Here is a 23,683-nt window from a genome sequence, read left to right as displayed (position 1 = left end):
GACGTTGATTCCAAGTCTCTGCCCGCAGACAGCGTTTGTCCCTTGTGCCCAAAAGCCGGATCAGCAGCACCCGTAGCAGCTCAGGACGGGGTTGAAGTTGCCCCACGCTCCGCTTGGCCACTGTGTCCATCCTCGGGGGCTCGGCGGCTGGCGAGAAGGACCCCGGGGAAGGGCTGGCTGCGGGGGCACCGGGCAGAGGACCTGTCCCGGGGCGGCCCGGCGGCCCCCGAGGCGGCTGCGCTCCAGTGGCGCGCGGGGCTGGGGGCGAGCGGCAGCGGGGTGTGTGTTAAGGGCGGGTTCCGCGGGGACGGTCCGTGTGCCCGTGCCTGGGGGTGAGCTCCGGCACGGGGAACCCGTGTGCCGGAGGGCCAGAGCTCGGCGTGTGCGGAGGGGTGAGCCCGGCGAGGGGCGGCGTGCGGCGGGTGCGGGGAAGTGCACGGGGTCTGCGTGAGTGTGTGAGAGTGTGTGTATGTGTGTCTGTATGTGTGTGTCTGTGTGCGTGTGTGTGTAACTCACCGTGGGCGTGTGTTTGTGAGCGCGACAGTGCGTGCAAGTGTCTGAGCGTGTGCGTGTATCTGTATCTGGGCGGATGTGTGCGAGCGGTGCAAGTGTGCGAGCCTCTGCGGGCGTGAGCGTGTGCGCTGGTGTGTGCGCACCCCTGTGTGTGTGAGCGTGTGTCTGCGAGCGTGTGTGAGCGCGGCGGGGGCGGCGCGGCCGGGGGGGCGCGGGGGCGGGGGGGCGAGGGGCGGGCCAGCGGCCGCGGCGCTGCTGGCCGCGGTCCAGCCCGGCGCACTAATACAGCCTGGCGGCTCCCGCCTGACTGACGCCGGTCGGGGCTGCTGCTGCCGCTGCCGCTGCGCCCTGGCCCCGCCGCCGCGCAGCTGCAGCCCCGCTCCCGCCCGCGGCGCGCCGAGACCCCAGCCCGCGGCCGTGGCAGGTAAGAGCCGGGGCTCCCGGCCGCGTCCCGGGAAGGGCGGAAGGGGGAAGGAGAGGGGACGGGGAACAGTGCCGCTGCCGTCGCCCCAAACTTCGCGCCGGGGCTGTCCCGCATCCTTCCCCAAGCGGTACCGAGCGGTGCCGGGTCGCTGGGCGGCGGCGGCGGCCGCAGCATCCCCCCGTGCGCCCGGCGGGGCAGCCGCGGCGGCGCCCCGGGCCGGTGTCCCCCCGGCTGGCGGCCCCGGCCCCGCTGGGCTGGGGCGGTGTGCGGGCGGGGGCTGGGGCCGCGGAGCAGCGAGATGAGACAGACCGACGCCAGGACGGCGAGTGAAAGGAGGAGCGCGGGGAAAAACATTTTTATGGATGGCTAAACGCTGACAAGTCGTCCCGCTGTCAGGATTTCTTTGCTTCTCGTTTAAGTAGGAGAGGGAAGGAAAAAAAAAAAAAAAAGAAAAGAAACAACAGAGCCCCACATGACACGTTTGGAAATACTTTTCCTTTCAGAGGTTATATTCTGTTCAAGAAATCCCGCTCCTGGACACGCTCCCGGGCAAAACGGAGCAGAATTGCTGTGACTCGGGGTTTTTATTCCAGCTACGAACGGTGACTCTGATTGGCTTTTTGTCTTTTGGCTCCGAAGTTAGAACGTTACATGTTAGCAAGTAACCAACATTTCCAAAAACAATAGCCCCCGATACGGCAAATTATAAATCACTGTAATTTTATCTCCGTACCCAGGCAGCTCTTAAGTGGGGGGAATTCGGAGCTCGGCTCATTGGTAACAATTCGGATACTGTTTGGTAACTTTGTGTTTTCCTACTTTGATTTTATGGGTAAATTTATTTGATGGTAGCCAGGTCTGCTTTAAAAGAGGCATTAGTGGGAATAAAAATAAATGACACACACGCGGACACGTCCGCGCACACAGACATGCGCACGCACTCTTAATTACTTGCATTTTATAAATTAGTGAAAAAAATATTTCAGCCCAGAATGGTCAACTATTTAGTGAAGGAGCTCTCCCTTGGCAGAAGTGGGAAATGATGAGGATGGCTTGGGAATGTATTCAAGTTTGCAGTGCTTTGGGAAGGACACTGCAGATAACACAAGTTTCAGTACTCCTCAGCATCTCTGATGTGTGGAAATGTGCCTCTCTATATGTGCAAGTATTTGTGTGGTAGGACTAATCTTCCCATCTTCAGGAGTATAAGATGAAGAAAGTACTGCAAAATTCCTCCCCTCAGCAACGGTAGGACAAATGTCATCACTCAAACAAACCTCATCCGTTTTAATCCAGCCAGACTACTCCCTTCTTTCAGATTTGATAAGTACCAGTGTCTGGCTGGTTCATCTTTGCTTCCTGTTAGATTTTAAAGCAGAGACTGGGGATGTTTGTGGTTTGTTTGTTGGTTTTTTAAATATTGAGTTAATTTGACTTAGTAGCTAAAATAAACATGCCCAAAAATACATTTAAAGTCAGTTGCATCAAGAAGGATATCTTGTATTTACTGGGTTTGGCAGTAGTTCCCATTCCTGTCTGTCCTTTGTCATGGAATTAGAAACATTTTCTTCTTCACTTTATTAGCTTGCACATAAGCTGATAAAGAGTAATTCCCCAAAAATGGCTGGAATAAGGGTCAAGTGTATTTTATCACAAATCCTTATCATATCCATATGATATATGCAAACTGGGACATCACCCGTTGTGTGCATCGAATCCATGTCAGTATTTGTAAACTGATACGTGGTGGAGATAGCTTTTTGTTACCTGCAGCAACAGAAATGAATATGCACAAAGCTGTCAACTGCACAACTTTGTGAAAAAGTTGAGAATTAGTATTTCACTAAGTCATGCACACATGTGCCGAGTATCTGCGGAAGGTGGGGACATGGTGTAGAGGAACTAGGTAGCTCCTTGGGTTAGAAAGCTACTCTCATGGAAACTGGCAGTAGTGCCCCACCTTGACTTCAGTAGGTAAAAGATGAGGCCCAGCTCACTAAAAGAGGAGCACAGAAGTGTCAATATAACGTATCACATAACATCTGGGCAGTTAATCCTCCTTTCTCTCCTTTTATTCTTTTACAGGCTTTCTGCACCTCGCATTTGAATCCTTAGCTATCTGCTGTTATCAGCCAGGGAGATAGTGTGTCATGCAATCCTCTCTCCTGAATGCTAAAGTGCTGTAATTTTGATGGCCAGGCTAATCTGTCGCTATAAAGTTTTATTTTTCCATTGTTAAATTCAAAGGACAATGACTACTAATTACAAGTGACCTCTAACCAAAACACTAGCTGGAGTTTATCACCATTGCTGGTACTGACTAACAGTAATTCCAGCACCAGCAATACTGGGCACCCTGTTTCAAAGAAACTTAAAAGAATAAGGGCAGACAGAAAAAAAATATATAATATATTATATATATAATATATATTATTTATATTATATACATATAGGTCATTTTTCTGCTGCAAAAAATACAGTGATAGTGTAGAGAGATTCCATTTTCTGTGCAATATATACCGTTTACAAATAATAATTACAGGGTTGGGGAAGAAAAAAACTCCAAACAACGCATCATAAGTATTTTAACAGAAAACAGCACGGCAAAAACACACATAGGAAAGGTTGTTCTGTTAAACTGCCTGGTTTCCTGATACAGGCCAGTATAAGGAATCATTAGTGTTACTCTACATGAACAGCAAACAATAGTAATACCAATGACAATTTGAGGTAATCATCGCAGTCCTATTACTGTCTTTGAGAACGGCTGTAAGGAAGCATTAGACTTTGAATACAGTACAACAAAATTAATTTTTCAAAAATATCCCAAATTATTTCCCATCTTATATTTTGTCTACAATGTTTGAATGGTTAATACTGTGGGAATTTTACAGGTGGAAAGGTGACTTAAAGAGACTTGGGCCCTGTGTATTTATTATATCAGCTAAAAATCGGCTGTGCTTTTGCAAATGAGTGGATCTAATAGATGGCAGGATCAGAGCCCAGAGAGAGATCCTGACTAATACATGTTTGCATTTTAATTAAAGCAGGTGAAACATTATCTGCCCAAATTTTGTGCAGATACCTGTGATTTTCACACAGATTGTTCTATAGGACCACTTTCAGGTTTCTGCACCTTAGACAGATGTAAGGTTGAGCAGTTCTCTTTGAGTTTCAGTTCCTCTGGACAAGGGCACAGCAAGGACATGGTGGAAGTGGACATGGAGTGAAGGAGACTTTCCAGTGTATGCAGCCACCCCTAATTTAAAAAACCAAGAAAAAACAGAAGAAGAAAATCTGATAGTTGATCTCTGTTTTTCTCAGACAGCGTTACGATCGAGATGTGTTTCTGACTGGGAGAAGCAAAGCCTTATCCTTTCCCACATCTGTCTTTCCAGAACTTGTTTCCTTCCCACTCTTTTTTCCCTGTCAGTAGCATCACCATCCTCCCTCTGCCAAACTTAGCATCATCTTTGCCTCTTCTGTTTCCTCACAGGTCTTGGTACTTCCAGATATCTCTTGACACTTGTTCTTCGTGTTACTTCTTACATTCCTCCTTCCTTTTGTTTGCAGCTGCTAAAGCATTAGTCTGCAATGTGGCAACCTTCCAGCTTGATACTGCAACCTCCCATTTCCCAACAAGCTCTCTTCTCCCACCTGCGTTCTGCTCCCAGTCAGCATGGCCCCTGCCAAAATCCTGGTTCTTTTGCTTCTGAAATATCTCCCATTCTGGAGTATCTCTATATACCTGGCCTTTGTATAGGCTTTGAAAATAGTCCCCACACCCTGAGTTCCCCACAACTGTTGGCCTCAAACTCACCATCCATTAAAAGAGAGAAATGAGGAGGAAAGAAAATTAACAGACCTGTGGGTCATTAGAGTTTGTTCTGCTTCAGGCTTCCTTTCACCCTCATTACCTGGCTACAATGGGAGCCAGATTGGCCATTTTTTGATAACGGTGGTTCTGTGTTTGCTCGGCCTGGTGGCGTGCTGGGTCACGCAGCCATGCTGTGCAGAACAGCAGGCAGGAGCTGGTGATGGAGGTGCCCTTTCCAGAAGGCCTTGTCTGCAAGCAGCAAAGCTCCACCTAATGAAGAATCCTTTATAATGTGAATAACCCTGCAGCTGAGGTCAATACATTTCAACAATACTTAATCTTTTTTTTATGTGTGTTTTCTTGCTGTGCCTTCCCTTAACGAAAGAAAAAAAAAAACACACTTTTTTTTTTTTTTTTTTTTTTTAAGAATTACTTTGCATCATTCCTCATCAGAAGAGTTGATCATGCTTCACAAAGCCATCTGTGTCAGGGTACCTGTGTGACAAATGCAGAAGTCGAGGCACCTGAGGGAAAGCCATTTACCCTGAGGCCTTGTGGCAGGAAGTGATCCCACACGCTGCTCAGTAGGCACAAAACTGACCGGAGGCACAAGGAGTTCATGTGGTTTTTCAAGACTCTTATGGTTACTTGCTGGTCTTGCCTATCCAAACCTACTTGTCTCTGTCAAATTACTCTGGCCCAGCTGCCAATGTGCAGTTTCTTACCCTGCAGCATATATGAGGTAGCTGATTTATCTCTCTCTCATCAACAGATCTGGAATTACTTCACACAGGGCATGAGGCTTTCACAGAGACACCTAGAATAGAGAAACCAAAATCCATTCCTGTGGGAGGCTGCAGCCTGCGGCTCCCATGCCTGTCCTGCTGCATGGTCCTAAGCGACCACCTCAGACTTCTTGGTGGTAGCCTCCTTGAGAGCCTTGGGTTGTAGGGGCTGCATGGGTCAGAGCTAAGTGTTAGAAGAGGGGAGGAAGGGTAGAAACAACCCTGAAGAGATGGGGTATTCCTTGGAATCCTGAGATGGATTTGCAGAAGAGTAAAATATTTCTTTTAAAGACTCAGGGCCTGATTTGTGCCTTCTGCTCAGCATCTTCTGAGGCTGGTAGTTAACATGACATGTCATCTTACATGCTAAAGAGAATCCAGCACTTGTTATTTACTCCCAGGCTCAAAAGTAGGCATATGAAGCCTTTTTAATCTCACAAGCAAGTGTTCTGGCTTACAGAGAATCTGAGCACCCACATCTTCAGCTCAAGTCACTGGGAATGGCCAGCCATCTCCTTCTTTCCCCCACAGAAGGGAATTAGATAGGCAAGTTCTTGCTCCTTTTGTTCTTAGCCCTGTTGTTGGGAAATAACTTCCACAGACAGCCCAAGCACATCCACATATTTTTCATAGAAAATATCCTGGTCCCTTGACCAAGGCACTCCCTGCCACTAAATCAGATCTTTACATGGATAAAGCACACTAATACTAGTGCTTACCTGTCCTCCACACGGTTATTTGCTGCAGTTCACCAAGATGTAGGCCCTGTGGATGCTCCACCCTTCCTCCCCCCTGCAGCATTTCACAAGCCACTGAGGGCTCAATTAGCACAGATTACTGCGGATGTTCATGCAGGAGAACCTATATGTCAATCTTATTGCATTAGCAATTTCCCACAGTGATGCACAATGGAAGCCTTTTAGGAAAAACAGATTTGAATGTGATATGGTTTGAACACAATGAAATACTAATGCAATTCCGTGGAAAACTGCTAGTGTGATGTATACAGAAAGGGGTTTTTGTGTGAAACCTATCCCCCATATGCAGTTGGCCAGGTTGCCTCACCTGGAGAGAAGGAGAGATGGCCAGCAGCACTGTTGCTCCCTCTCCAGGCCTGCTGCCAGTCAGGGGGGAAGCACTTCTGAAAGTTCTTCCTTTTGAGTATTTTATTGATGATCCATATGATCGATTGATCTGTATTTCACTTTCCAAGCTGTGAGATGCTAAACTGTCTGCTGTGTTAACACCAGAACTGAGTAAGGTAAGAAGGCAGACTTCCCTGAGGTGGGATGTGCTACCATACAATATAAGGAGAACATTTGCTTTATCCTTTTTCCCTGTGTGCACTGTAAAGGCACAACCAGGTCTTCAAAAGTATATTCTCTTCTAACAACTTAAGACACTAAACTTCCAGAATAGGTTCTCATCAGACTGGAGTGCCACATCCTTGGTGAAGAAATCGTTCTTTAGATGTATCCTTTGTCACAACATTCTTAACATCTAAATCTAAGCAAATCCTTTTCCTAAAATGGGTATTTGGGAATGACTCCAAGAATGCCAGTGATTGATAATGAGGATTGCAGGATCTGATTAGTGTGGATATAAACTTTACACCAGCATTGAAGCTGAAATTCTTTTCAAGTCCCCTTCTTCCTTTGTGAAGTGTTTGTTCTGGAGGCACTTGGCTGCACGCTTTGTATTAGAGACGAGTCAGCTTTTATTTTAAAAGCAGGAATTCTATTTTTTGCGTATTTCTAACCGTTCCATTTTTAGAAACACCAATGGGCTTTGCTACAGTTTCTCTGGGAATGGTGGGTATGTGAGGAATGCAGGACTGACTGGCTATAAAATGGGGATAGCCAGAGCCATGAGAAGACATGTTGGCTTCCTAAGGCAGGTTGATGCACCTCCTCACCACCCCACTGCCTCCACTTCTCCCACAGATACATCCTCAGAGTTCCTCCATGGCATGAGTGCTCCTTAGCCTTCAGCTCTGCTGGAGGAAAGCAGCTGAGAGAGGGGCTCTTCCTTGCAGATGCCAGTCTGAGTCTGAGCAAGGCAGCCACAGGAAGGGGTAAGGCAGGGACTAGGTGAATGGGTCTTCTTCCTGCCTGCAGGGAGCAGGGTGTGAGACAGAGAAGAGGATGTGTCCCTGTGGGATTGCATCTTAGAAACTTCGGTGTGGCCCAGACAGGGAACAGTGCAGTTCACTCTTCATAAACATCACAGTCACTGGTTTCCTTTAAAAATTAATACTGAGGAAGGAAGTACAGTCAGAGAGAGATCATGGTGATAAATTGGTCCAGTTTAATATTTTTACATAGACTTTGGTTGTGGTAATTTTGTGGGGTGCCTTCAGATATTGTGGGAGATTTTCAAAGGCAAAAATTGGTGGGAGCATGCGCCCCTCTGGTTTAGGTTTCTGTCCTCAGCAGCTGGATGCAAGTAGCCCAGGGGCCAAAGCCAGTGTAGCCATGCTAGCCCAGTGCTGCACCTGAAGAGAGGGGCTCTTTTGCTTGGTTGTAGTAGGGGATGTAGGGTCCTAAGGGCTCATCTCAAGGGGTTTTCCAGTCCCTTCTTCCTCCCCAAGGCCAGCACAGTTATTCTTGAAGCAAGCCATGTAAAATGCACTCACAGACTTCCAGCAGCAACTATCCCAACATGTATCTATCCTACTCATAAGCTCTCCCTGATTCTTCAAGTGGACATAAAGATGGATTGCCCCTATCCTGTCTGCAACAGCCTTTGTACATGGGGGTACTGTTACCATGTTCATGCACTTCTGTTCTCCCCATCTGATGTCACACTAACAAAGCTTTGTTGAAGCATCTGTCAATGTGCTCCTCCAGAGCAGTCCCACAGAAGGAATTGGTACATCCCTTCCTTATCAGGCATCATGGGCATACCAAACATGACCTGGGTGCTTAATTTTCTTTCGTGACAGAATTTATGCCTCTGAAACCCTTCCACAATGTTTGGCCTATGGAAGTGCATGTAGCTATGTTAAGGCGTGCAACTTATATATTTGAATCTTTCCATCTTTATATCAAATAAGAATGTGTTATTCCTGACATGAGAAACTAAAAGACGTTGAATAGATGAGGTAATATTTGAGTGGTTACACAGGCTCAGAAAAATTATTTGGACGTCACAAATTTTTAGGCACTAACATCAAATTTTATTCTTACTTTATTTGGGAAGCAATGAGTTCAGGTGAAGGCTCCACAGGGTGAATGGGTGGCTGGAAAAGCATGAGGTGCTGTGAGATTTGCTCTTTGATATTGATGCCTTCACATACAGTTCATTGTAGTAGGGTTTTCAGAGCAACCTTGAAAAAGACTCAAGAAAATGATTTTCAGAAGCTTGCATTATTCATTTAAGCTTATAGGAATAAACAAAGAGATGTTGCCAGGGCTCTGTGAAACATGGATAAATTTGAGCCTCAAGCACTCTACCTCCTATCATTGCATCTGTTTTTAGTTGGAGCAGTCCAGGGTCAAACTGGGAAGAAATTTCATTTCTTAATTTAAAAACAAAAACAACCTTCTTTGCATTTTATTAAATTAAAACCCTAGGTGTTAGGTTCCGTGGTTGTGGACCAAGTTGATAACATTGTAATGAATAATTCATTCACTATATTTTCTTGGGTGTGAAAGACAGTGGTTTCAGATAAATTAATAACAGCACCCTTGTCTGGTGGGTCCCAAGTGCAACAAGAATCCTTCGGGGACCCCAAATGATGTTGAGGGTGCCATGAGTGGTACAAATGATTTACATGCTTCAAAAATAACATGTGGCCACTGTTCCTGAGCCATGAGCTGATTACTGGACTGTAATCAGGTGTATGCTTTCACACTGCTCTTCTGGAATGGGTGTTTATGTGAAACATCTCCTGCCCAGTTCCAAGTTGCTGTGCAGGCAAAAAAACCAAAAAAGGTTGGTGCATGAGGCCCGAGGCAAGGTTGGTGAGGTTCGTCATTCATTTGAGGCCCAAGTATTTGTACACACTTTTGTTTGTTTGTTTGTTTGTTTTAAAACCCTTTTCTCTGCTGATGTTTGGAAGATCCCCACAGCAAGTGGCAGTGATGATGTGACCTGGGAGGTTCCTTGCCAGCCCTGGGTGTGTGCTGGCTGCTGCCAGCTGGGCACATTTGAAAACACACTAAGAATTAGTTAATTTAAGAAAACTCACATGCTTCTCTCTTTCATAGTAGGTAGAAGTAACTGAATCAGTGCTAGGTAAAAATAACTAACCAAGAGCATGTTCACAGCATTCCTCTTCACATTGATCGACTGAAACAATTTTCTCCCTTCTAGTACTGTTGTGATTTAGCCGCCGCGTGTCAGACTTACAGCTATAATTGTCTCACTGCTCTGTTTTCCAGCCACATGCATCTCCAAGAACTGCACAGCTTATGTCTAGACAACCCTCTGAGAAATCTCCCTCTGTGGCCTTACTTAGCTGTTGCAGTGACACCGAGACTGATGATGTCAGGCATTCTCCAGACAGATAGCCATGCCTCTCACTGTGCAGTTTGCCCAGGCAAGTGCTCGAGTGGAGGCAGCACCTTGAAGATTTATTCCAAGACAAGGAGCACACATCTGCTCACGCCTGTGCTTACACACACATACATAGATATGCTTCTGAGGGAGGCTGTATGCTTTGCTTTTACACAGTGGTGTTTTAAGTCTGTTTTTGTTAGCATCCATGTAATTTTCGTTTTTGACTTCTGCAGAAAACTTAGAGTGAAATTTAACAAAGGCTGGTACAATTTCCCTGCTGTGCCTATGGGAGAGAAATTCCCCCAGCCTGAGGGAATGGTATGAAGCGGTGTCAGGGGAGGTTTAGGCTGGATATCAGGAAAAGGTTCTTCACCCAGAGGGTGGTTGGGCACTGGAACAGGCTCCCCAGAGAAGTGGTCACAGCACCAACCCTGAGAGAGTTCAAGAAGTGTTTGGACAATGCTCTCAGGCACACGGTGTGATTCTTGGGGTGGTCCTGTGCTGAGCCAGGAGTTGGCTTTGATGACCCAGGTGGGTTCGTTTCAACTCAGGATATCCTATGATTCTGTGATTCTATGGCAACTGAATTAGAGGGAACTTCATCAGCATGTTGGACTGCACAGGCATCCTGCTGAGGTGTGACACGAGTCTCCCCTGACACAGTGGATCCTTTTCACATTAGGTGAAATCTAAACTTCACAAAATCTTTCCATAGTGGAGATGTCAGCATGTTGCCTCATGAGACACAGAGGAGGGCATGTTTAATTTCCATGAGCTCTGGAACCCCTCTTACTGACTTCAGCAGGACCTGGCTCCGGTTAGGAAATGGGAAGCCCACAATTATGATGGGCTTTCCTCTGCTCTTGGTGTGTCAGGCTCTTTAGTAGCACTGTAGAAAATTACTGAAGTGAAGCTCCTGGAGCTGCACATTTCTCCTGCTGACCTGAGGACCTACAGACTATTTCTACACTGGAAGGTGAAAAATGGGCATAGGAGTAGGAGGTAATATCCTAGTCCCTTCCACTTCATGTCCATGTTGCTGGCTCTTAGCCTTACAGTCATTCAGACTTGAGGTGCCTCATCTCACACAGCATTAGCTGAATGCAGTGCCTAATTTTGCTAATTTTTTTTTCTAGATGTTTACCTTTAGGTGGAGTGGTCCATGCCATGTACACATGTATTTTCCTCAAATACATATTTAGGAACTTGAGGATGAGTAGGTCAGATATGGGTGTCAAAAATTTGGATGTGTTTCTGTGGCCAAGTAAATTCTACTAAAAGACTGCTTCTATACTAATAAATTAAGCATGCCTTATACTGCTCTTGGCCTTGAGGCTTACTTCTGTGCAATGGCTGTCTCACCCTCCAAAACATGGTGGATCTTTGCTGACTTATTATTAGGAGTGACCCATGTTCCCTTCTAGCTCTTGAACTACACACAAGAGTGGTTTGGGGGAGTGCTGCTGGCACAGATCAAAGCCATTCCAGATGCTGTGGTAATAACATGCTATAGGTAATCAAGTTCTTGTGCCCAGAGATGTTTCCCACCACTGTTGTGCCACAGCAACAGTTGTAGTAGACAACCCTATGTTTAGGGAGAATGGAGCCAGTGAACTGGGCTGACACGTTTCCAGTCCTACCCTCTCCTGCAGGCCACAGAAACAAAAGGGTGGGTCCATGCTCATGTCCCATATGTCTTTTGGCTCTTCCCTAAATCAAGCTTCAGACCTTAAGCTAAACTCAGTAATGGAATAAAGATTTACAGCATGGAAAACTGACTGTGTTTAGTGTTGACCAGTCAGTTAACTGACAGATAGACAAAGCCTTCCTTGTAGTCCCAGAGGAGGGAGTCTTGTTAGGAATGTATCCTGGATGATGCCTGACTCATCCTCACAATAGCACATCACATTGTCACTGAGGGAGACAGAGGTGAACAGACCAGAACTTCCATCATCGTATGATGGACATGTGTTGGGAATATGGATCAAAACTGAAACACTTCCCTCCCTACTGCCACTCTAAACTGCACTGAGCATCAAGAAACACAATGGATCATCAGCACAGAAAATACATCAAGTGTGGTTTTGAAACATTTCAGCATTGAAAGTTTCCAGTTGGGTAGGCAAGCTGCCTGTTACCAAAGGCATATGGCTTAAGCAACCACTGTCCTGAAAGACTGTTAAAATGAAATTGAATTGACATCTCTGTAGTTGCAGTCCTGGAGCAGAGTGGCTGCCTCCCTATTTCACAATGGAGAATCTAAGCGTAGCAACACAGGGCTTAGTCTGCTGAACAGTGTGCAGTGTTATGTAATTTAATAACATTAAACTAGGATGTTCTGATAATATTTTTTGAAAGCTGTTTAGTTTATTTAATACCATTTGTATTTTATATGTCAGTTGAATTTGGGGGAAAAAGATTTTAGAAGAAACTGGGGGGAGTGCGGTAGGAAATTGTGCAATGTACTTATCTGAGACTACATCACATGGTCTGCAAAGCACGGCTTTTGCTTTTATACACATAGTCTTGGCGACTCTCCCACTAGCAACAATAGTGCTCAGACTCATACTGATGTCACTGTTGAGTTATTTAATTTGACTGAACGAGATTAATGTGTTTATTTAAAACCTTGGTCAAAATGGAAACTAAAATCTCGGGACAATACTTTTATATGAACATGTATATTTTCACATCTGATGGTTGTAATGTTGCATTAACTTATCAGGAGCAGTTGTTTATGCATGCCACTGCCCAGGAGACCCCTTCAGATAAGAAGTGTGAGCCATTTTCCCTCTCAGCATAGAGTAGAGACTTCTACATTGCTACTGGTCCAGTGGGCTTTCATCCCAGGCTTTCCTTGCTTCCTGTTGATGCTTTCAGGGTTGATCCACAGTGATCCCAGCACTGTTTTATTTTCTCATGTGAGGATGGGGTTTGGTGCTGCCAGGCAATGACAGCAGTGTGGTGATGGATCCTCCACAGGTTCTCACCAGGGCAGCGAGGGACAGACACCTCCACTGCACAGGATGTCTGGATGGGGCTGGTGCTGGGCTCTGTAGGCTGAGCCTGCTCCTGCAAAGGCTGGAGCCTGACTGCCTAAATTTTATCCACATTATGTTTTACAACAGATTGAGGGGGTTTTTTTCTGTGATAAATCACTCTGATTTTACTTCATTCTCATGTGTACCCTCTAAGTGTTTGGAATAGACTTTGTTTTTGTCTAGAGGAATTAATAATTATCCAGTTAAATACTCCAGGTCATTGGACTTCTAGTAATACAGGGCAGGGAAAAAATCTGGAATCTGGAGTTTCTCTTCATAGGGTGGGACAGGTTTGGGCAGTTCCATGGAATCGATCTTTGGTTGATGAAGGGCATGAGCAAGGGGGTTTCTCCTGTGCTCTGTCAAGAGCCTCTCTTGACAGTCAAGGACAAATGGGCACATACATAGATTGATAATGTAGAAACTGCATAAGCCAGAGCTCAGTTTTGTGGTGGGTGCCTGGAGCAAGGTGTGCCTGTTCTGCCTTCCAGTTTTGTAGTCCCTCTGTGCATATTTGAACGGTGCTTGGAATATGAAAGTCTTGGGGAACAGCTGCTGCTGCTGCCAAAGAGTTGCTTTTATGCTTTCTCTTCTGTGGGGCCAAGTGCTTCCATCTTCCTAGTGCAGTGGAAGGCTTTTGGAACTTTGAGCCCCTTCCCCTATCATTGCTGCTGTTGTGGAGGAAGAGAAAAAGCTTGTTATGTTTCCATGTATCTGCATTTCTCAGGGTGGTGGGCATCTCAAAGGGTGATGCAGTGGGGCATAGGGATGGGCATGAGAACAAAACAGAAGAGCTGGGAGAAAAACAGCTCTAGGCAGTCCTTGGTCCTCAGTAAACATTGCAGCCTGTCCAGGAGGCTGTGCTGCCCTGGGCTGTGCTCACTCTGCAGCATGCTCCAGAGCTGCGTGGCGCTGAGGGTATCCAAGTATGCCAAGGAACCAGTCTTTGGGACTGGCCTCCTGCCTCACTGTGTTGTACCTCCACCTGCACATGGTGTCCCCAGGTGCCCTTTGAACTCTTACAAGATCGGTGCATTTAAGGAAATTGCACAAAAATACAGTTTGTGAAGCTCTGCCACCCCCACTGCTGGGCAACATCTGTCTCCTCAGTGGCTGCACATAAGTGGTGCTGAGGACTGTGAGCAGGCCTTCATTGGTGGGGGCAAAAAAGTCCACAAGGGTGGACTAGGGCAGTTGTGGAGCTGCTTTTCTAGAGACATCCATTTGGAAGCTGTCCCCATCTCCTGTTTTAAGTGCCCTCTGTGTAGTTCAGACTTTTGGACTTGCCATGCACAGGGGGTCCATGAAATATATTTAAAGCATTAAATAGCTTGATGTATGAGGATGTTTTTCCTCAGAGTTCCAGTCAGTGGAAATATGTAATTTTCAGCTAAAATTAGACTGGCTACAGTTATATGAAGAAAAAAAAAGGAAAAGCTCTCAAGAATGAAACTCTTTCTGTTGGATTTTGTCAGATGTAGCAGCTCTTAGCAAAAATAACTCAGGATCCATCCAGCACAAACCATGTCCAAAAGTCTGTGATTTGGATCCAGAAAGCTGTGAACTGTTGAAGAGAAAGAAACAGACTGTGTGGGCAAAAAAGGTGTTTCTCTTCCATGTGAGAAAATATAAGTAAGTTTAGAGAATATTAGTAGATCTTTGAAAGGCCTTAAATGAAATCTGTAAGTAGTTTAATTTTAAATTAATTTTTCAGTTAATACTGTACAACTCTTGACAGTACAGTGAGATCGGAGTGGCAGAGAGGAAGTTGAAATCAGAACAGTATTCTACTCATTGTTTCCATAAATTTGGTATTACAGATTTATTTTCATAGAATATGCTTGAGCTGAACCTACAGCTACCAGCATATATAAAAGAGGGTAAATTTTCTTTTGTACTAAAAATAATCTTAGTTCTGAAACCATTTGCCGGGTGCATTAATCTCTAAACACAAGTTAAAGTGACTGGATACTTAACAATTTCCATGGTCCAACTCTAAAATGAGTGGGGAGGGTAGTGGGGAGGAGAGGCTTGGGCCCAAAATAAACATCAAAAACCAAACAGAAAACCACTGAAAATTAACTACACATTTTGAATAATTACTCTTTCAAAATATTTTATTGGGGGAACAATGGAAATAGTGTGTGAAGCCTAACTATGTATTGTGTTGCTGTTCCAGGCCTCATCAGCAGTTTCTTGATGTTTGGAAAGTTCTGAGACTCACCCTGTTGGACTACTTGTAACCAGTGCCTAAGACTACAAAAACATATGTGTGAAAGAACCTTTCCTTGAAGGAAGTGTCCATCACAATACTGTGGAAACTCCGTGCAGGCTTTGCAAGGCAGGAGAGCAGTTTGTGCTTCCGTTGACGCTTGTGCATAATCTCTGCTTCTTATGCACTCCAGCACCCCTATCAGTTCCTTGTTCTCCTTCACCAGCCCTGCAGTGAAAAGGCTGCTGGGCTGGAAACAAGGAGATGAAGAAGAAAAGTGGGCAGAAAAAGCTGTTGATTCCTTGGTGAAGAAGTTAAAGAAGAAGAAAGGAGCCATGGAAGAACTGGAGAGGGCTCTGAGCTGCCCGGGTCAGCCCAGTAAATGCGTCACGATCCCACGTTCCTTGGATGGGCGGCTGCAGGTGTCTCACCGCAAGGGGCTTCCCCACGTCATATATTGCAGAGTGTGGCGCTGGCCTGATTTACAATCTCACCATGAGTTGAAACCATTGGAATGTTGTGAGTTCCCTTTTGGCTCAAAACAGAAAGAAGTGTGCATCAACCCCTACCATTACCGGCGGGTGGAAACCCCAGGTAATTATGTCATCTGTAAATGATTCGCATCTCTGTGTCAGCTCTTGCTCTGGGAGGTCTAGTCTTGGTGCATCCTACAGTTGTGCTCTGAAACATGAAAAGGCAGGCTCCGTCTGATGGGAGGATCTTGGGTCTTACCCTGCCTGGTGGTATCATAGGTCCGGCAGCCAGGACTAAGGAGGGAGTAAGGAGCCCCTCTCCCGGTGGGGTCTGCATCCCACTGGACCCCTGAGGGCACCCGGATCTTGTCCAAGGTGCTGAAAGCAGCTTCCCTTCCATGGACCTGGGTGCTGAATACTCCTCGAGTGAGCTGGTGGCCATTTGCATGAAGTCTGGGCACCAGCCTGGCCTTACCACCGTGGTGAGATTTACATTGAAAACCAACAACTGACTCATTAGCCCCCAGGAAACACTAGCTCTCTCTTTAAAGATAAGAGTTGCATTAAGATGGCATGTTTTGCAGTGAATATGAAACCAGGTCAATTGATTTTCCCTGAAATGCCTGGTGGTCTGCCTGCAGTGGGATTTACTTACCTAAATGGAGAATTTATGTGAAATAAATCCACCAAGTTCCCATAAAACTTTGAAGTTTGCCACTGTTAATCCTCTTTGGACTGCACTAAAAACTTATGACCTCACTGAAAGGTCATTCAATTGGGCTTTGTGTCAATGAAACAGCTGTTAAAAAATTGCAGTGTTTGGTGTTGACTTCTACAGGGATCTTAGAAAGCAGGGCTGGCAAAGGTCTTGAGCAGTCATCCTGTTTCCCTCTGCCCAGACTCCCAAACCAAACCAAATTACCAGGTACATTCCTGATAGATCTTTTCCTAATGAGCTCTAAAAATCCCATGTGATAAAGGCTCTACAACATCCCCAGGCAAGTGAATCTATTGCTTTGCTATTCTTACAGTTCAAAATTATTTCTAATGTCTAACCTAGCTCTCCCTTGCTGCCAAAAATCATAGTAATTTAATTTACTAATGGATACTGTTGGTAAGTGTATACTTATTATTCTGAGATTACTCCTTGTCTGGCATGAATTTTACTCTGAGGTGACATTAGGATCAGATAAGTGAACTGTGGGATGTTTCTTTTCACACAGATGAAATAAAGGAAGGACATTTGTTAACATTTGTTAAACACCAGGGCCTGCTTCCTCTTCTGATACTCCTTCCAGTGCAGCAGAGCTGTCACCACGAAGTTGCATCCAAACTGCTGTAAAGATTGTCACAACTTTTAAATTTTACAGCTACACTGAGTGATGCTTGTTGTCAACAGTTTTCAGTGGAAAGAACTGATCTCACACCTTGCTAAAGTAAACTCTTCAATAATTTAAGAAAAGATGCTCATAAAATATCCCGTTTTGTGTTTATTACATTTGTTTATTTGCAGGCTGCAGTCTTTAGTGTCTTCTCAATTTTTCTGGTGTAACTTTGGAGTAGCTAATGGAGTCTCCTCAGTGCAGTGGTAGACAGCACTGCACAGTGCTGATTTCAACCCTGGTTTTCTCATCTGTTCAGTGCCAGCTAACAAGCACTACTAATGGAATAGTCCAGCAGCTGCTAAATGGCTGCCAAAGCTTGTTGTTCTGATCCTGAAACTCAGAAGCTTTCAGCTGTGAACAATGTCTGTATTGTTTGTCTGTGCAGCAGACTGGCAGTATCTCTGCTAGTAAAGTAGAAGGGGAAAAGGTGCAGGTCTGGGTACAGCTGAATTGGTAGCATGATCCCAGGCACAGCTTTGACCCACGTGGACTCGTGGACTAGCAGCTCTCCGAGTGCAGAGTTAGCCCACAGGAGGGACTTTGGGCACTTTGGACTTGGCCACCTTGTTTTGGAGGTGAAAGTGAGGTGCAGCTGAGAGGATGCAAACTGTGCTGTGCCAGTTCTCCACAGGACCCAGGAATTGTTCTCAGCCTGTTGTATTCACCCCTACAACTCTTCTTACAGGGAAACTTAGAAGCTGAAGCTCACAGCCATAGTATATATTTGTATAGTATAGCAAAGAGTGCAACCCACTCAGGTGTGCTGGGGCAGCAGCAGGAGAGGGAACTTGCACCTCTGCAAGAGGTGCAATGCAGCTCCAGTTAGAAAGCAGTGCTGCAAGGAGGTGTTGGCAAGGCAAGAGAACAAATGAGCTTCATTAGAAAGTGGCAGCAGTGAGATCACCACAGAAAAGGCTGGGAGTGGTTGATTTAGGTACCGGTCTGCTTCTTTTAACTGCAGGAAATCATCTGCATCTTGGCTGATGGTGATGTCAGGCTTCTATGAGATTCACTGAGTCTCGTCCTATGGAGCTAAAGAATCCACCCATGAAATAAGTCTGCACTGCATTTTTTATAATCTATATACCAGTATTATTTTCATTAAAATATCCATCTTTTTGGGGATCATTTTCCATCACTGCAGTCTTTCTTGCTGAGTCAACCACTCTTTGACCAGATCCACTAACGTTGATCCAGAATGAATGAGTTGTGTCAAAGATGTGAGGGTCTCATCCTTTCTTTGATGGCCTGGCAAATCCCTAGACCTCTGTTACTAGAGTGCAGCTTTGAACTCTGGTCAGAGATTCAGAGATTTCATTACCTCTGCTGTGTCCTCAGGCTGCCCAGTCCCGTTTTAGGCTCTGCTACTGATACTGCACAGATTACACATGGCTGTTATTGCTGCTACAAGTATCCCCAGCAGATTACTTCTCACATCTGCTGAGTAGCAGGTGCCACTTCAAAAAAAAGCAGAAAATATTTCCTGTATGTGTGCCACATCCCACTGCAGAGAGGACTTAAGCCACCTAGCCTGAAGCAAACAGATATGTTAGTTATTCTCTGCTTCCCCCTTCATTGTTGCCTTCAAAGAGGTTCTCAGAAGTCTGAATGGTTTGTTGTCAGAAGAAGCTGCCTAAACATGTACTCTATTATTTTTAAATGAGATAATTCATATGTTGGTATTGCAAATCTGAGGGTGCACCAGTGCTGTAGACAAGAGGATTTTTGACTTAGACTAACTGATTGCTTTCATCAAGCCTGAGTGGGACCAAGATGTGATAGCCTTCCAGGTGGAAGACCACCTGATGGCCTCACCATTGGCTATGTGTTTGGGACTGGTCATGGGCACAGAAAACAGATGGATCTCACCAGAGAGTAGGTCTCCAAAAGTAGTAAACTATGCAGAGGTGGACTTATGTGTGAGAAATTGCAGTGTGGATGTTGTACCTGAAATTAAACTGAGGCGGATAAGTTTGCTTGCTAGCATCTGAAGTCACAGGCTTTGGGCACAGCCAGGTTCCCAGCAATAACTGTTGAAGCTAAAGGGAATGGGAGAAAGGCATGAAAGGCAGTGGCAGGACTTGGGACATGACCATATTTGTCTTCAGTTGAACAAAGATCATCAACACTTGAGCACACATAGAAGGAAGAACCCACCTCTGGCTCTTGGTGGAAAATGGCAGGTAGAAGAAAAGGACCCCAATGAGTGGAGAAAATGTGAACAATTTATGAGGACAGACAGGTCCCAACACACTCAGTTACTCAGTTTTATGCCTCTGGTCACACTTCCTTCAGACTCGTTGAGCCCTGGAGAGTGACATGTTACCAAAAGAACAAGGAGAACGAGGCCCTTGGGGGTACTCTTAGCCACAAACAAGAAAATCTCTGAATGCCTCACCACCTCAGAGGCTTTAGCCCTCTAGGCAGTCACAGAACAGTCAGTGGAAAGAGTGAGTAAAGTGGCAAAAACTGTACAGCGGAGCAGAAATTAAGAGTGCCATGGTCAGAGCTGGGAAGGAGTTCAAGGCCTGAAAATTCTTCTTGCTGACTCACTCAACGCAACAAAGGCTTTCCCTGGCAAGCACTGTTCACACATCCAGCTTTCATTTAGAGGAGTTGAGTCCTCACAGGGCTGAAGGAAGCAGCTCCCTTAGCTGTGGCACCCACAGTGAGGTGTCAGCTTCTCAACACCGCCCGACGTTGCTGCACGCAGCTGTCCCTTGCTCAGCGCCTCTGCTGGCTGCAAAGGGATCACCAGCTCCTCATTTTTGAAGGCTGCTGGTCACAGCCGGCTGATCAGCAGCAAACCTGACAAGCATCATGCCAGTTTCATGGAGCAGCTGAGGAAAACTCCAGAAGCAGCAAAATAAAAATCCAGAAGCAGCAACAGCTCACAGTCTGGAGCTGTTCAGAGGAGCATGGGATGGGAGGAATACCGCTCACCAAAACCACATCTGCAGTGATGGTACCGGTCTTGTCCCAATATATAGCAGTTTAAAATAATGATAATTATTTTAAGCAGAATAAAAGACTTTATTTCTCTCCAGGGGCTATGAAGAGATCCACAGGGGACTGGGCAGTACATGTCAGATGTGAATGCTTGCATTGCCTGTATGAGTCCTACCTGGAAGTCTAAAGCTAAAGAAACAGTAAAGAAGCAGAAATACCTTTCTCTACCAAAGGACTTAAGAAAGTGGCAGCAGAATCTTTGTGCCACAAATAGGGGCATATGAGAGGCAGAAGGAAAGAAAGTAGTCTCCAGAGCACCATCTTTGTCTTGGCCAGAGGCTAATTAGTAATGCATTGGGCCAGAGAAGCATGTATGTGTATCCCAGTGCCTGTGTTTCCAGGCAGGTAAGCAAATAACTTCTGCAGTCATCTCCCTGCCATCAGTCCAATCTTTTGCATAGTTTTAGGGCTCAGTTCTTCATGTCATGGGTGACTAGCAAATTCCCAAATGGTATATTCCAGTGGGTGGGCAGACATGTGGTCTGACCCTGCCCCAACTGCAGCATAGTGCTACATTGAGCAAGAATCTGTAAACTCATTGTTGGTACCAGGCATTGTAATTGCCCCAGCTCTCTGAGTGACTGATGTGCATCACAAGGAGAGTTCCTGCAGCCTCTTTGCATGCACATGTTTTGCATTATCTATACATTATTTGCTTTATAGCAATTATTCCACTCTTTCATTAAGCTGCATAAATGAGTTTGCTTTAATTAAAAGTTGTTAGCTAACCTACCTAAAAAGTATTTGCCTTACCTAGACAAAGCTTTTGGGCCCAAGCCATGTGTTAAAACATGTCCAAACTGTATATTCCCATCAACATTTTAAACCAAGAGTACACATTGCTATTTGTTTCCATAAACTAGTAAGGATAGACTGGAAAATGACGCGCTGCTGGGTTTTAGGCCAGAGGAACTCTGGACACTAGGTCAGTCAATATGAGCCTGCTGATGATGCCTGAGATGGCCACCTAAAAAACGGAGACTAGACAGGAGTAAGGGAATAAAGGTAGGTATTTATTTGAAGGGCCTTCAAAGGTACACCCTGGAGAGTCCCCAGGATACTCCCAAGATGGATGCCAAGTCACAAGTTCTTCACACTTTCATAAGTTTGGTCCATTTGCACATCAGGATTAATTCTCCAATTACAACCCCAGTTAATGATGTAACTACCCCTGGGTTGCCCCCTCTTCAGAGGCTTTAGTTTATATATTTTGTGGCCTGGGACAATCTAGGTGTCCTTGGAGAGCAAACCTAGAATGGCTTGTTATGTCTAACCGGCATGGGAGAACAGCAGCTAACAGGCCACAAGGAACCCCAGAGCTACACACCAAGCAGTACAGGATTTGAAAAACATCAAAAGTTAAAACCTAAGGCATCACTGAATTGTCCCCAATGCTGGGACAATTCATCCTTCTCACAATAACTCAAATTGCCTCCTTATCTTCTTTGGTGGCTTTCAGATCTGCACAGTACCAACTGGGAATTCATTTTCCCTAACTGTGTTGAAAGCCTTAACTAAGATAATTAGATATGTGAGCTAGTAACTAATAGAGAGATCTTGGGGTACAAGATCTTGGGGTACATTGTAGGTGCTGTTCTCCCCACTAAGGACTATGGAGGACACAATTAAAGCCTCAGGTTGAACTGTCATATGCAAAATTATTCAGCAAGCCTCTTTGTGTTCTATCCTAGGAACTGCATCTTCATAGGTATCTCACTAGCCAGGATTTTTAAAGTGTTTTGACTCTTAATTCTACTCTTGCTCCTCATATATCAGAATCCAAATAATTTGGATCAACTTTGGGTTTCTCAGAGGGGCAATGCTGTTAACAGCACTGACAGTGTGAGATGAAAGTGAAGAGAGTTTGTGGAGAGGCAGTATCTTCCACTAGACTAATTTTTACATGGGTTAATTTGGATTTCAGTTTTCTGACCTGCGTTTTTCATGTCTTAAATACCAACCACTGACATGTGCCTTCTTACGCTAGATCTTTTCTAACTATATTGCAAGAGCTAAATTGATATTGCTGCAATGCTTGAATTGCCATTTACATTTCCTTTTAAAGATCTCACTGTCTGTCTGGCAGCATTTTCAAGTACCTGATAACATTTTCAATCTGGTGTCTGGCTTCCGGTCTGTACTTCCTTTTGCCCATCTGTAACACGCTGGTAGTAAACTATGCAGTATATTGCACTATTAATTGCTATTAAACTTGGCTGTGCATTTGGCACATCCTGATGATAATATTTAGAAAAATCCTGACATGTTCAGTCTTTGAAGAAGGAAGGAATAGGTAATTCTGAAAGAGAGAGATGTACCACCTGAATTTCTTCATGTTGTACCTGTGAATTTTATGGTACCTTGTGCGAGCCAAGGTTCCATATTTTGCATGTAGAACTGCTGTAACTGGCTGCAGATCTGGAGAAAAATGTCCAGGAATTCAGCTTTTGATCTTGGGTATGGACAGGTTTGTTGCCCTTCAATGACTTGTATGAAGACAGCGATATTTGAGCAGCATGGAATATGCCCCTTTTTAACTTACACCGAGATATACTTTCAAGAATACAGTTTTAACCATCTTTTCTGCTGTTGTTTTTGTTTTCAGTTCTACCTCCTGTACTCGTTCCAAGACACAGCGAGTTTAACCCTCACCTCAGCCTCCTTGCCAAGTTTCGAAACACTTCTCTGCACAGCGAGCCACTGATGCCGCACAATGCCACCTATCCCGATTCTTTCCAGCATCCTCCATGCACCCCTTTCCCATCATCCCCCAGCCACATGTTCTCCCAGTCACCTAACAGCATCAGCTACCCCAACTCACCAGAAAGCTCTTCTGGACCAGGAAGTCCCTATCAGCTCACAGGTAAGAATGAGCTTTTAGACACCCTGACTGAGGCATTTGAAGTTCCTGCCAGGGCCTGGGGCCAGGTAACAATTCTGTGCTCCCCCCAGACTGTAACTACAGCTTGAACTGTTGGACAGAATGGGCTTGGAATGTGATTTCTTGTGACTGTCTCTTGTGTATTGTCTCTCAGTCCTTCTGACAGATGCTCAAGAGATTAAGAACTGTAGTCATCCCACTCCTAGAAGTGCCTGGGTGAGATTTCATGATTACCGCGGGGGAAAAGTTGAGGAGAGAAGCAGTTGTGCCAGGCCAAATTCTGTCCTAAGCTACCCATGCAAGCTTCTGGTACAATTCATGGAAAAGAGTACTTGCAAGAACTAAGTTAGGGACCTAAGATGGTCAGGGTAGGAACCTTTAGGAACTCCATCAAAAGACAGGACAATATGGGGAAATTGGCGTGCAGAAATTTTTTTAAGTGTATGGTGATCCCACCGACTGCATAAATTTCAGAAAGTTAAGGTGTTTAACAATCTGGCCCAACACTTGGAGAAGTCATCAGGCAAGTTCCTATGACTTTGGAACATTGTCCACAGTTCTGAGATTAGCAGGTTTATGTCACTCAGATTGATTGTGTTGTGAACTCTTGACTTAGTACAGCTCTAATTACCTGAAAATT

General features: G+C 45.2%; 1 protein-coding gene across 1 annotated transcript in view; it reads left to right on the top strand.

The window, feature by feature from the left end:
- The first annotated feature begins 844 nt into the window (after window positions 1-844).
- The window catches only part of SMAD9 (SMAD family member 9), a 37,824-nt gene continuing 14,985 nt past the window's right edge, over window positions 845-23,683 (top strand). Inside the window, exons 1-3 of the mRNA XM_032099610.1 lie at window positions 845-937; window positions 15,263-15,889; window positions 22,768-23,025. Of these exons, the coding sequence (XP_031955501.1) occupies window positions 15,478-15,889; window positions 22,768-23,025 (670 nt within the window). The 5' untranslated portion in view covers window positions 845-937; window positions 15,263-15,477. The remainder of the gene's footprint in view (window positions 938-15,262; window positions 15,890-22,767; window positions 23,026-23,683) is intronic.

This window comes from Corvus moneduloides, chromosome 2 (assembly GCF_009650955.1).
Source record: "Corvus moneduloides isolate bCorMon1 chromosome 2, bCorMon1.pri, whole genome shotgun sequence".
In the NCBI taxonomy this organism is placed as follows: domain Eukaryota; kingdom Metazoa; phylum Chordata; class Aves; order Passeriformes; family Corvidae; genus Corvus; species Corvus moneduloides.
Note: the sequence above shows the minus strand (reverse complement) of the source record. Positions and strands in the feature narration are given on the sequence as shown.